The 14,325-nt window shown below is 38.5% G+C and overlaps 1 protein-coding gene across 1 annotated transcript in view; it reads right to left on the bottom strand.

Moving 5' to 3' along the window:
- The window catches only part of LOC104166575 (absent in melanoma 1 protein-like), a gene marked incomplete at its 5' end in the record, with an annotated part of 24,057 nt that extends 10,836 nt beyond the window's left edge, over window positions 1-13,221 (bottom strand). Inside the window, 9 exons of the mRNA XM_009706559.1 lie at window positions 2,729-2,858; window positions 3,128-3,237; window positions 4,968-5,000; window positions 5,178-5,304; window positions 11,566-11,711; window positions 11,803-11,929; window positions 12,190-12,332; window positions 12,729-12,764; window positions 13,095-13,221. Coding sequence (XP_009704861.1) covers window positions 2,729-2,858; window positions 3,128-3,237; window positions 4,968-5,000; window positions 5,178-5,304; window positions 11,566-11,711; window positions 11,803-11,929; window positions 12,190-12,332; window positions 12,729-12,764; window positions 13,095-13,221 — 979 coding nt within the window. The remainder of the gene's footprint in view (window positions 1-2,728; window positions 2,859-3,127; window positions 3,238-4,967; window positions 5,001-5,177; window positions 5,305-11,565; window positions 11,712-11,802; window positions 11,930-12,189; window positions 12,333-12,728; window positions 12,765-13,094) is intronic.
- Window positions 13,222-14,325: the final 1,104 nt, after the last annotated feature.

The following is a 14,325-nucleotide window of genomic DNA, read 5'->3' as shown; positions in this document are numbered from 1 at the left end:
TGCCTGACGTGACGCAAAGTCTCGACAGACTCCCATCCTCCCTCAGGCATGGAAACAGGCCCTCCAAGGCAGAGGTGGCTCCATACACGCATGGCAACAGATATCCGTGCTTCCATGTGACTTTGTGAGGCAGGACCTCGTGTCTACCAATTTATAGACAGTGCTTAAATTCCTCTTTAACCTTCCTTTAGACGTTTAAGGGCCTGGATGACAACACTGCGTGAGCATCACCATTATCTCTGCAGCCGTCCAGGTTATCGCACGGTAGCTGAGTTACGTTTCCTGATTGCACACACGCTGCTAGGCTGTGGAAAATGCCAGGAGAGGCCTTTTAGCCTACTCCAAAATCAGAGTATGCTCATCCCCACCACAAAAAGTTAACACCAGTTAGACTGTCTTGTGTCATCATGGGTAAAGAGTCCAACAAGAACAGCCGCACTATGATGATGTCGTGGTGTCTCTGACCCCTCAGCCCTTTTAAACAGACCTGTACGGGCACTCAGAGACACGCAACTGGTCAGGCAGCAGCCCTTGAGCCATATACAATGCTTCAGAAATAATCTACTTGCAAAGAAAACACGTAGACAGAAAAGGAAATCCTCCAATTTTCGGTCAGACCTTTCACTCTGGGCATTTTTTAGATTCAGCAGCAACACTGTTACATAAAATGTTCCCCACAGAGAGAAGTGCAAGGTCAGCTCATGAGTTTTCTTTCAGTGTTTCCTATGTACTGCACTGTATGAAGCTGGTCCTCCTGTGTATCTATTGCAGAGCTGCTCATTAAAAAGAAGTATTTTCAGCATAAACCACATTCACAGTTGTTTTTATAGTATGTTCAGGAAAAAGAATATGTAGCAAATTCATGAAGGAAAAATGCTGTTTTCTAGCTGCAGCACAACCACGTGGAGCATCCAAAGCAAGCACAATCAAGCAAAGATATAGTGGTATAAAAACCCCAAAACCTGGAGCTTATGAACAAAAGGCCTTTTAACTTTCACTTCCAAGTTTATCAAATATCCCTTTCGTTTCCTTTTTTTACGTTCCCTTAGAAATACATCCCTGCAAAGGAGAGTTAAACTAGATAAGTATAGTAACGTGACATATTAAAATAGCAAAGGTGCCTTTTGTATAGAAATGTCACAGAAAAATCACCAGGAAAGTTATGGGAATGGCAGATGGTGGGGAGGAATTAAGATTGGCACTGCCAAAAAAGTCCCAAAATAAATCTGACAGGTGAAACCAGTATCTAGAATAATAAGGTTCAAGCTTTTGTAAAATTATGAAAAATGAACAGTATAATATCATAATTTCCACCTAACTTCTTATTCTCTGTATTCTGGTTTGCTAATAAACAGCTGAGCAAAGCAACCCATTTCCCCCTTCTCCGCAGGTAGGATGCCTCTGAAGGAGGAAGCAGCAGCACGCGATTGCAGACAGATGCAAGCTCCATGCTGCTGTCTGAAGTGTGATAAATTGTAGGGCCAGAAGAAGTTTCAGAAGTTATAAGGACTTAAAGAAGCACAGAACTGGCATTTGGCTGTTTTAACACAACAGTCTCTGTCACAAATAATAGATCTTCCAAAAGTAAGCTGATCCTTCCAGCTTGAAACAAGCATTTTAAAACCAAAAACTCAGTACTGACTTGTACAAAAGAGGCAGTTTTAATTCATGGTGATCACCCACCAAGCCTGGCTAGAAACACTTCTGTTGTTTTTAACAGGATTTGTCTAGTGGGCAGCCACAGAGTTCAGAAGGCAGACATACTTGCTGCAGATGTTTGTTTACACTGCACATCAAAATGCTCCAGACACATGAAAGAGGATGACACATTTTAGTTCTCCTTCGTCAACTGCTACATCACTGACAGGTTACCAAAATTACAGTGGAGTGCAATAAAGTTGCCAAATTCAAAGCAGAGAGTCAATAGCGTACTCCTCCTCTTTTTAAAATGAGTACCATCTCTTCATACTGGTGCAAGTTCCTGGATTCTTAACCACATTTTGCTAGTAATTACTTTGATCTTAAAAGATACTTGCAGATTCCATAAGTGATCCATCATAATGATTGGTTATAGGCTCGAGCAAACTCATTCCTCGCCACTGATGAGTTACAAAATATGTAAATGTTCTTTAGTTTGTATCCACCACATATAACAACAACACTGTCTGATTTTGCCAAACAGCACTGGGTGTTGCTTTACTTTATCTTGAAGGGTGCATTATTTCATGATTAATTCAAATTGCATTTCCCTGATGATAGCGATACTGTTTTATAATTACATGTACTTCACGCAAAGTTGCTAAGTTGAGTCTGCTTTTTTAGTATGCATAAAACCCAAGGTCTGCAGTACTACTGTTTTTTTACGCTGAGCTACTGAAATTTCTCAACCCACTCTAAGTGGTCTCTCCTACTGAGAAATAAAAAAAGTCTATCTGACACATCCCTTGACTCTTTTTACAAACGTCCTTTTATAAGCTGTTATTAAAAACAGTGATCCCAGGCAGCTGCTACTGTGATGTCCTCTCCTTTGCAAAAACAGCACAGCAGTCAAAAAAACCTGACTGCAGCTCTGACATTTGACTGCTACTGCATAGGGAAAAAAAAACCAAACCAACACAAAAGTCCTCTCTTGCCTGTGCGTCCCTAGCATTTTTACTGTTGCAAAAAATGGGAAAGTCAGAGTCATCAGTGTACTGTACTTTATGGTATTTCTAATAGCTTTACTTACAATATTTATAATCCGTAAAGATTTTAGAACTGCTTGGGGTGAACAACCCATCGCCGTCAGATCAGGATAGATTCCTTCTTCTAACACATACTGGTTACCAGAGAATTCTTCCTGGTCATACACTATGCAGCTGCAGGAAGAAGGAGAAGAAATTGCCTCTTAAGAATTCTGTGCAAGTAAAATGATGCTAGTGTTTTGCAGTCTTTAGCAAGAGCCACTGACGGAAACATTATTTACAATGTTTTGTCCTGACAAGCTAAAGATTGATGTGTAAACTGCAAAGCACTGCTCTCTGTAAGCCCCTGTATGTGAAACTACTTCAGGTGTTAGAAAGCTGGTTCCTTTTTTACAACTTTTACCATTTTAGTGATTTTGCAATATTCATTCAATATAACTTACCTGCCACCTAAAATCTTTGAAGACTTCACAGGAAATGAATCAATACATCTTGTGTTTTTTTCAAGTATTTGGCATTTACCCTTGAATTCAGGCTCTGAAAATAACTGGACCTTTAAAAAGTTATAAACATATTTAAAAACAATTCATTCTTCAACTTTCAGTAACACGTCTCTGCCATTACTTCTATAATTAGATTAAAACATATGTAAACCACGCAGACTTTCTCAGTTACATATATTTTTTTGTTACCTCTTCAGTGTTGCAATCCTTGTTCAAGATAGCAAGGTAACAATACCAAAAATTACTTCTGGCTGTAACTCACTCAGTAACATACAAAATAATTAAGACAACACTAACAAAGACAGTTCCTTGGACTATCGGCTGGAGAAGATTTTTAAATTCCCACAGAATGGCCAGAATAGGCACATCTTTAGTAAAGGGCCATGAACGGTTTTGTTTTAGATTATGAATCCATTTAATCTCCAAATACATTCTCTTCCCACTAAACAAAAACTGTCTCAGAACAAAAACAGTGCAGAATCTTGGCAAAGTACTCGGACAGCACGCCAACAGGTATGGTATGCATTCCCAGGGTAGATGGGCTTTATGTGCCTGTTACAGCTATAGTTACAGTCATGTCAGTTCTTCTTTCTGTCCTCAGAGGATAAGAAAGGATACATCACCCAGAGTCTTTTGTCCTCGTTAAAAAGACAAAAATTTCTAAGCAGCAAACCTGCTAATTTGGATAGAGGATAATTAACCCTAATCACACAGAACTCATTCACATGATCACATGCCTACCAGCTTTATTCACTCTTAACAGAGATACGAGTGTGGGCACGTACAGCGTTCTCCAACGAGGAACATGCTGACAAGGGATGCAGCCTGTTAACTACAAGCCATTACTTCTTTGTTTCCTTAGGATAAGGTCTTAATAGGCACATAACATATAGATGCAAACAATATTTCATGCACATAGCTGAAAATAAGCAGCCTTGAGATTTTTATTCCCCATAGTTTATCCATTAGCCCTGCGTAGGACATTTCAGTGAGGCATGCTGCTAACCAAGAATGCAAAATGAGACAGCTAAGACTTTTCTCCCTACATTTTAGTTCCATGATATACTCACCATTTTGACCAAAATGAAAATAAAAGTAACTTTGTACAGGGACAAGTGTGAAAAGCTTCAGAATTATGAAAGGATGAAAAAAGGCTCCCATTAGCCTCACTGTCAAAACTACATATTAGTACTTACACATAGGAGACAGCCCAACATAAAAATATGTTAACTCACGGAACAGACAAGTTCTCCCTGCCATTTCCTTCTCTTAATTATTGACAAAGATGGCATTAACTTTTAAGCACATCTCAGCAGTATTTGTGAGCGAACACGATTCCCTTAAAATGCAACCACCATTAGCAGAACTGTTAACCAAAGAACTAGGTTCAAAAGGAATTAAGTCACAACTGTACTACGAACAACAACATCTAACTTGTAGAGCCCTCACCTCAGCAACAAAATTCAGGTACCTGCACCTCTGCATAGGCTCCAGCTCCTCAGAATAATCACTGATACCCCAAAACACCTCACTTGCTGAAACAAAACATCACCTGAGCCCTGAGAAAGTTCTGATGGCAGCTATGTATTAAATCCCACCTTCCTTGGACCATAAATTCCAAAAAACAGCCTTCCTTCACCTGCAGTTCTCACTCTTTGTCTGACTAGTCAACCATCTATGCAAATACCTCGGTGTTACACTCGACAAAAAGCCATTTCTTTATTTATACATGTTACAGACACTACACAGTATGTTTCATGCACTTAGAGAAGTATCTTACCTTGACTTTACCCCTTTCGCTTCCAACAATATCCTGCAAAAGTTTGGAGGGGGGAAAAAATATTTTTAAACAGTAATAAAATAATAAACACACAAAAGTTGACTATTCATTACTGTTTAAAGAATGTAAATAAACTGAATTTGATAGAAAAACTACAGCTCCAAATACTTCAGACAAACTTGCAAAACAAGTATAAAATGAAGTCCTTACCATAATGATGGGTTGAACTGAAGATATTTTGCAATTCTTTCCCCCCCATGCCTCAATGCTGGGATATAGCCCTTTCGCCAGTACATACTGCTCCCCTGTAAACTCAGGATTCTCATAAGCCACCCACCTACAAAAGACAGAAGAAGAGGGCAATGGGTAGAAGTCACACTACTTTTCCAAAACATAGATGTGTATATTCATTACTGTCTTAATGTAAGAACAAATAAAACATGTCTCCCCTCAAGTGCTGAACTGGGATGCTATTAAAATCCTAAACAAACCACGGTATTTGATACTCCTAAACCCACGGAAATTTCACTTCCATTCACCCTACTATGTCGACATGAATCAGAGTGAATTAGCTAAAGCAGACCTCAAGTTCAAAGACATCATCTGTGAGATATCGTAAAAGCTGTCTCCAGTAAGAATATTTCAAGATGTTTCACAAGTCTATTGTTTTATCTAGATCAAGTTCTTCTCTGGAAAAAATACACAGATATCAGAATACAATTTTTTGGACAGAACTAACTTTCAGAGCCATCTGGGCAGTAAAGATAGGAATATTGATTTTTAATGTTTTTAATGATTTTTAATGCAACAACAGGTATATATGCTAATGACAGCAGGCTGTTCCCTACTGGGAATCACAGACTTTTTTTATATCCTTGAAAGTTAAGCATTAAAACCATCATAATTTTAACCAGATTAATGTATTTAAATTCAAAGCCATTACTATAACTATTCAGTCTGATCTCATGCCTGACACAGGCCACAAACTCAGATTTCTGCATCAAGCCCATAACTTCTGTCTCAGTCAGAATATGTCTTTTTGAAAGACACTGAACTTTTGAGATACAGACTTGAAGTGTTAGAAAAGCAACCAAATCCCTACAGATACCTCTCGAATGTTTAACTACCCCTGCAGCGCTTTATTTCTAGTCTGAAGTATCTGCTATCAGCTAGCCTCGCTATGCAGAGTCTACCACATTCAACCAACCTTCCATTACAGCATTCCTCTAACCCTGGCTCCATAGTGAAAGCCCAGATTCCTGCATCGGCACTACCTTTAGTTTTGTGATAACCTGCGTAACTGCTGTTGCCTTTCACTGCCAGACTTCCCAAACTTTCCTATAATTACATTCTGGCTCTTTTTTAAACTAATTTTTCTGTTTGGTTGTCTTTTTGAGTGCTGATATTAGAACTGACCACAGTAACAGCTGAATTTCGTTCATTAGATTTATGCAGGGATCAGGACATCTTGCTGGTTCCTGGTTCTACAAGGTAATCGTCTACTCACGGTCAATCAGCTTTTAATTTTAGCCAATGTGTTGCACAATGAGTCTATGCTAGGTTATGCCAAAACCCACTTTCAGTGCAGTTTTCTTAGAGAGTTTCAGCACTAACAAAAAATTTCATATCATAAAGCAGTAAAATGATACAGAACTTATAATTTGCAGTGGAGGCTAACTCTCACCATCTAAATTCACCACAAAATACACTATGTGTGTCGAGCAACTGGATTCTGTTAAGCTGCAGTTTTATTCCAAGAACAAATGCCAGAGTCTCTGCAGCTATAAGAAGTGGGATAACTTCAAACTGAAATAAAGCTGCATCAACACATATGTGCTGAGAGTATGAACTTTATATTACTTGTCCATGGCAAACACTCACATAGTGATTCACATTTATCGCTATTCACATCTCTTGGTTTGCCTCAGATATAATCAATTATTCTAGCTTGTTATGCACTAATTACTTAAGGCATATTTCAAGGCACATTTCAAAATCACCTCATAGTAATTCATCAAAGAGACATTGGTATGTACAATAAATTGAGCAGACAGTTCAAATGTCTCAGGTGTGTCTATACCTGTATGCCACATATACCAAAAGCCGTGAAAATGAGGTTTCCTTAACCAATTTCTTCAGACGACGTTCATTACATTTTTCAATGCACAAATGCCAGGGTACAGCTACAGTGCATGGCAGTTTAACTTGCTATGCAAACAAGTGTTTCTGACAGTGAATGATAAAACATGCCAGATGCCTCCTAAGAATGTCTCTATAGCAGTTATTTTGCTTCCTCCATCTGAAAAGAAGCCTGAATACAGAAGTAATCAACGTATCTCACTTGCACATGTTTTATGTTGAAATCAACAGGAGTTAAATAAATACCACTCTCCCACAGAAGTCAGCCCATGCAGTTAGAGAGTTTCTGGAGTCACAGCTTATTGGTGAAGTATTTCTGCTTTTCCACTTTATTCAGAAGCCCACACAAGCTGCTGAGTAGCAGTAACAACATCAAGGACAAGCAGCTGAATTCAGTACCAGCTAAACCTGTCAGACCTCAACATTATCCCTAGGAAGGAGCACTGCCTTAATCCAACTTCTGACTTAAGAGAAAGGCCTGGAGAACAAGACACTGCCTCCGTATCTGAGCAAGAGAGTCACATCCCAGCTGCCAGGCACCACAAAAACTGAAGTACTGTTCTGCGGCATGGCAACAACCACCCTGCCCCACAGGGAGTAAGTTCTAATACGACAGTTTTTGTAACCCCCAGCCCTAAAAAATTGCCTTAGGCTGAGCAACAGCCTCAGCCCAGGTTGCTGGCAGGGTGGTGGTGCTGGAGACCTTCACTGCTCTGCACCATCCATGCCTCTGGAACCAGAGATGTCAAGAAAAGCATCGTTTATATACTGTTAGTACTATTACACGCACAGCACGTTTCCCCAAAGCCTTCTAGATATGATGTCTAGGCAGCACAGCTCCAAACAGGGTCTGGAAGAACAGCCAAGAAAAGACCCCAGACACAGATAATCTGCCAAAAATCAGCTTTGCCCAGAATTCATCCTACCTAACTTTATCTTTTAAACCATTGGCCATTTCTCATCATGTATGCTTTCTAACATTAGCTGAGAGGGGTAATCCCCCTTTTGCATTGCTCAGACTCATTTTTGGATAGAACAGATTACCTAAGTCCTGGAAGGACCTTCTCACTTAGCTACAGAAGAAATGGCAACACCTTCATTAAACTAAATGCCATAGCTGTAAAAAGAAAGCTTTCAGGCACAGAAGGACTCCTTCAGGTCTGAAACAGAACCCACAATCTTTAAAGCTGAAATACCGCATGGAAACAATGGGTTTAAATTGTCCTATACATGCTCATCTGAGAGGAGCCAGGAAGTTAACTGGCACTTGAGATTTGTAGTATGATTAACAGAGAGGATGAGGTAATAAAATTCTGCTTATAGGAAAGACAGAAAACAGGTTCTTTATCATACCCCTTCATGCTTGTGATTCCTAGTACCCCAGGGACCTGGGAACTTCAATTTTGTGACTCCTTGAAAGGTTTTTTCGAAGGTCAGCCCGGTTCAGAGATGGAGAGAAGTGGAAGCTTTCTTTGAAATGTTTTCCCACAAGCTCTTGCCTTTTCAGCTCCCAGCAGAGGTTCATTCTTGCACCTCGTGTCTCTTTAGTTTCACCCATATTACCTTCCCAAGTGCATCGAGATTAAATTTACTACATTCTGGCTCCTGTATATGAACTACTCATCACCTAATGATTTCCTTAATATCACTATCCATATGTACACTAGAAGCAGCCAAATCTGTGCTGTGGACTAATTACTTGAAAACTAGGGGAAAAACCAGGGTAATTACAGGACCACAGTAAAACAAACACCTACGTAAAAAAAACAAATCTGGAAAAGTTCTTCCACCAAGTTCAAAAAGGATCAAATAAAAGACAGGGGCATTATCAGTATTTTTGGCAAAAGTTTTGTGTGTTTATGAATAAAGAAAAGGCACATTTCAAACATGTAATTCCTGTGATTTTGATCACTATTAAATATAAGCTTGAAGAGTTTTCAAGCACAGAGGAAATCAAAATTGTACAACAGTTGGTTTTAGTACTTGCTTAAACTTGTAAAGGGTGTTACCTGCCTGTTGCTAGTAAATACTTCCATTTTTCCACCACTTAAAATCTGCCAATTTGGAAGTAAAGATCAAACGCACTTAGAAGAAGAAAGGCCTCCTCTATTTTCAGGCAGTCTGGATTGCTTTCTCCCAACCCAATGGCAGAAGAACAAAATATCCTGGATTTTATGCTTGGCCAGTCTCTGAAGAACGCTCAAGAGCAAAACATTTTCATGTTTAAAGAAGTCAATCCTTGTTACCTTAGGATATTTCTGGGGGATGTCTTTATAATGGATTTAGCAAAGACGTTAAAATAATGCTTGGAAACATTCTTCAGAAACACAATAGCTGAAAATTTTAATGTAGCTAGCACTCGATTACCCCAAAATGGAATATTCACTGCCCAAATGCAGAGCTGGGCTGTCTTCAGCATACAGTTTAGCTTAGAACTTGTTCAGTAGTATCTGTGCACTGCAGTGTCAGGCTTTCTGTTCTTTGATATACCCTTTAAATCACAGGGCAATCAAATTAATTACATGGGAAATACAGATCATCTGCTATCTGTTACTGCTAAAACTGCTTATCCCAGATACCTGTAGTTAAAAAATTGCTACGAAAGGTTCAAGGCTTCTTACATTTTTTTAGTTTTCTTTTTAAAATTAAGTATTTTCAATATGATACCAGGAAGGTTACTTCAAAATATTATGACAAGCTTTTACTGCATCTGTCACAGTTCACTATGACACCATCTACGTTACAGTCTAAACAGCTCAGGAAATTGCTCAATGGATTATTCATCACACTATGACTGATTTCTTGGAAGGAAAGAGATAAAAATTTTCTACCTGAACAGTTACTTAACACTTAAAATAAAGCATTGTATTAGCAAGCATGACTTAACATGAATCATTCAACCTTTCTGACACATTAGCGTTCAGTAAGACCACCACCACATAACCCCCAAACACTCCCAACCTCTTCGGAAACAAAAGGGTCGTACAAGACAGTTATGAGCTGAGTGCTAGTCACCTGTTATGAACAATGCATCGAAATTTTTAAAAAGTATAGTGTTACAAATTACATCCTTAAGAGACTACAAGGTGAGATTACAGGAGCAGTAGCAGAGTCTGTGGGACAAGGGTTTTGTTTAAAATGATTTCTAGCTGTCTTTACTGTCAGAGTATTAGAGTCACTCTTAATTACTAGAATTAGTAATTAATAACTCCACCTCAAGTATGACTCCTATCTCAGCTGCAACAGACACTTTTACTAGAACAACTACACAAAGGGCATGACAGGTAACCCACAATTTGTTTCCCAGCCTTCAGAGGTGACTCTTTCTCATGAATCTCCCTTGTCTATTACAGAAGACAAAAGGGCACAGTGGTTCCAAATGTCACCAGGCAGAAAAAAACCCTGCTGCCGCACCATATTCATATACAAATTAAAAGCATTCCTCTGGAATGCACTGAGCTTGATTCTGCAATCTTTTTCCAGACAAAACTTGCAGAGGTATCACACAGATAACACACAGGAAGATTTAGGGTGTGGCTTGGGTAAGGCAGAGTTTTCAGCAAGTCACCTGCCATCCAGGCAGGGACAGAGACTGTACGTCTCTTACTCTTTTGGTTGTACTACTTTTAAGTAATTCTGTATAGTTGGAGACATGATTGCTAATACTTGTTTGTATTTCCAAAATACTTGATGCAATCAGCAAGGCTGTGAAACTCAATCTGCAATTGATGTACTGAACAAATCAAACAGCAAAGCCTATCAATTTATCAACTGTGTGCGAGAACACACGTGGCACAGAGTTGTTAATGGCCATGCCAATGCAAAGTCCTAGGAACCCTCGTGTTAAAAAAAAAACAAAAACAAAACACAACAATAAAAAACCAAAGTTACAGTACTAGAACACTATTAACCTATAGGATTCACTGTAAGAGCAATGTTACTTTTTCAGAACAGTTAAAGTCTCCTTAATATCAGAATGTATTAGTGAGCATGGTAACAGTTATCTCCATTTTACGCACAACTGAGGGATTAGAGCAAGGAATTTGCCTCTGGTCAAATACAAGAAGTCTGGAAATTAGTTTCAAAACTGGAAATTAGTTCCATAACAATTTTGCTGTTGAAATACTTAAAAACAACACAACACAAAAAAACCCCAAAAAACAGCCACAAGAACAAGCTATTTCTACCTCTCTGATAAAATGTCATCTCATACTTTGTGTATCAGTAACTCAACATTTCCTGGGACTCTCTGATCTTATCATGAGAAGAAAATCGATCTACTGTACATGCTCACAAAACCCTTTACTTTTCACATTCTGCAGTCAAGGGCAGAAAATTTTATCTGAAGACTCCACACAGACATTAGAAGTCAGAGTGCTGAAAAACATCTGCAAATACTATCAAATTTGAAAAAGAATAGCACATTTAAAATTAAACAGCGATTAAGAATATCACTTACACGCCACTTAACACATTTATAGACTGTGTCCTCAGCCCATATCCAGTGTCTTTCAAATTGGAAATTATTCCTAACACGTTAATATTGGAACCCTTTGATCCAAAGTCTTTTTCACTGTACATTATCATATGCGAGCTTGTGAAGTCCTGTTAAAACAAAGAGAAGTATCATAAAGAAAATGCAACATGATGTCTCAGTGCACTCAGGAGATGCCTACTGCACGTTCTTGGAACTTACGCCAATGATCGGTCGCAGGGACTGCAGCTGTTCATCATAGCCACCCCAGTCTGTCCAATCTCGATAGGCTCCTTCTTCCAGCAAGTACTGATGGCCTTCAAACCCAGGCTTCTCATAAGCAACCCAACTAAACAACAACAAACAACAGAGTCTGGGTGTGAAAATGGACAACTGCCACTCTGTGTTGTTATGGAGCAGATACAGATGTATGAAATTTGTTCTCTTGCTGTGAATATTTGCAAATTTAACCCAGGCACGTATCTAAACCCAACAACTAGGAAAACAGAGAAAATAAATGGGTACTGAATTTGTCCACTGCAATTTCCAGCCTATGGAGTTAATACTTCAGCTGAAGGGGAAATATTGCTGGTGCTTTCCCACACTTACAGTCCTCCCAGTACTTTCATGGATCCCACCGATGTAAGTGGAAGTCTTGTCTTTTCTTCTGATTCCTTGTCATCAAGTATAAAGATCTCTGATTCTATTTCCACATGTCTCCCTTCAAAGCAAGGCTTCTCATAAATGATTACCTGTAGCGGAAATTAAGTAAAAGAAAAGTTGCAGAGAGCATGGTAAATTCTGACAACATAGAGTTTCTTCTGCATGGGCACATAGAGGGAGAACTAAACTAATTAGCGGGATCTCTCTATTCTCTTCAAGAGGTCTTTCCCTCAGAGGTGCAACATGAGGGCTTGAATGCTCATTATCTATCTGCATTACCCAGATAGCTGGTAATACTATCATATATGTATGTGATGGATGCATAAACGTGACAGAAATTGCAGTTTCATGGTGTGGCCACATCCAGCAGGACCAGCCACTAAATCATCAGTAGTTGGTACACGATCAAAATATATTTATCTACCCATGTGTAGTTCATGTACAATAAAATACCTTTTGACAATCAAATAAATATTGACTTTTACCTTTGGGTCTCCACTGAATTCAACTTTGCGACCACCCTGTTAAAAAAGAAAAAAGAAAAAAGAAAAAAAAGAAAAAAAAAAAGTTGTCTATACTTAGTTAGAAAACTTACAGACAACTGTAAGAGTCATCAACACTTCACAAAAAGACAGAATTAAGATGAAACGTTCCTCGAAAAACACAAGTGAAAACAAGAAGGTAGATTAAAGGCAGAAATGGATGCAATCAAATGTTGAAAGTTAAAGAATTTTATAGACTAAAAATTTTGGGTTTTTAAGAGTTACATTTTTGTGAGTCTTGAAAAATCTAGCACATAAAAAACACATAAAAACAGGTCACCTAACTTGCAAATAATAATAGTATTTTACCATTTTCAAGGGCCTCATGGACCTAATGTAGGCTTCCTTCTTCTCCCAGAACGCTAAATTAGGATATTCACCTGGCTCCAACATTAAAGGGACTCCCTGGAAACCAGGTTCTTCATAAATTAGCCATCTAAAGGTGGGGGGAGGAAAGCAAAAGATAAAAACGCCAGAACATTTCTGAACAGTAAAGAACAAGACAATATGCTTACTTCAGTAAAGACATCATTGTACCCTTAATAAAACTTTGTTTCTTTACCATCAAAATTACCAACTACAAGCTAGCATACTGGCAAACTTCTGTGTCTGGGCAGGAACCATCAATAATGCACTTGATTTGTTTGAACAGGCTAAAAAAAAAATTAGTACAATGAACAGATAGTTAAGAATTTGACTCTGTCTTATCTGAAGGCAATCCAAGTTTTAGATTGAAGTTTTAAGACTTAAGGTTACTCTGTATTATTTTTAGAACAGTTTTAATATACAGAAACAATTTTCAAGAAGTTGAAAGATCTTTACTAACCTAGACTTGGATTTGTTGCAAAATCTGCTCAATAGAAAATTCTAAACCTGTGTTATTTACTAATAGGCAGAAAAACCTGACAAATCCTTACAAATCTACTTCCTCGTGGTTTGTATCTGCTAATAAGTCTCCTTTGAAAGACATAACTTTCAAAATTCTTGATTGTGACAGCAACAGTAGTTTTTTCAAAGCTTTTTCAAGAAAATCTTAGCCAGAAATCACTTACTGGGAACAAAGAAACATACTGCTGATCTCTGCAGAAGGATGGCAAAGTATTTCTTCCAGTTAGATTTACTGATCTCTCAGAAGTGCAGCATGGAGCAGTTTTATAAAACACATAGTAGACAGGAACACTTTATGCAGTCAACCCTTTGATCATGTAAAGATCATAATGTATAAATCTGGTGATATCAGAAAGATGTTAAAATAATCCATCATTCCTATCATGCTTAAAAGGCAAATTCCAAGCCAGTGTAAACTGGCACAAGTTGGCAGTTTCATTGCAGACATAAGGTTCCAAGAAACAAACCAGGAGCTTTAGTTTTATTGCTGCCTATAGCTGAATGTTTGATATATTGTGTGTCCTGCAGTTGCACTGCTCAGTAAGCCCTCAAACTTACGGCTGGTCACAAGTGGTGTTCCCCAGCGTTCAGGTTTGGGGCCAGTTCCGTTTAGTATCTTTGTCAACTATCTGGACAAGGGGATCGAGTGCAC

Source organism: Cariama cristata, unplaced genomic scaffold, assembly GCF_000690535.1.
Source record: "Cariama cristata isolate BGI_N322 unplaced genomic scaffold, ASM69053v1 scaffold12258, whole genome shotgun sequence".
NCBI classification, from domain to species: domain Eukaryota; kingdom Metazoa; phylum Chordata; class Aves; order Cariamiformes; family Cariamidae; genus Cariama; species Cariama cristata.
Note: the sequence above shows the minus strand (reverse complement) of the source record. Positions and strands in the feature narration are given on the sequence as shown.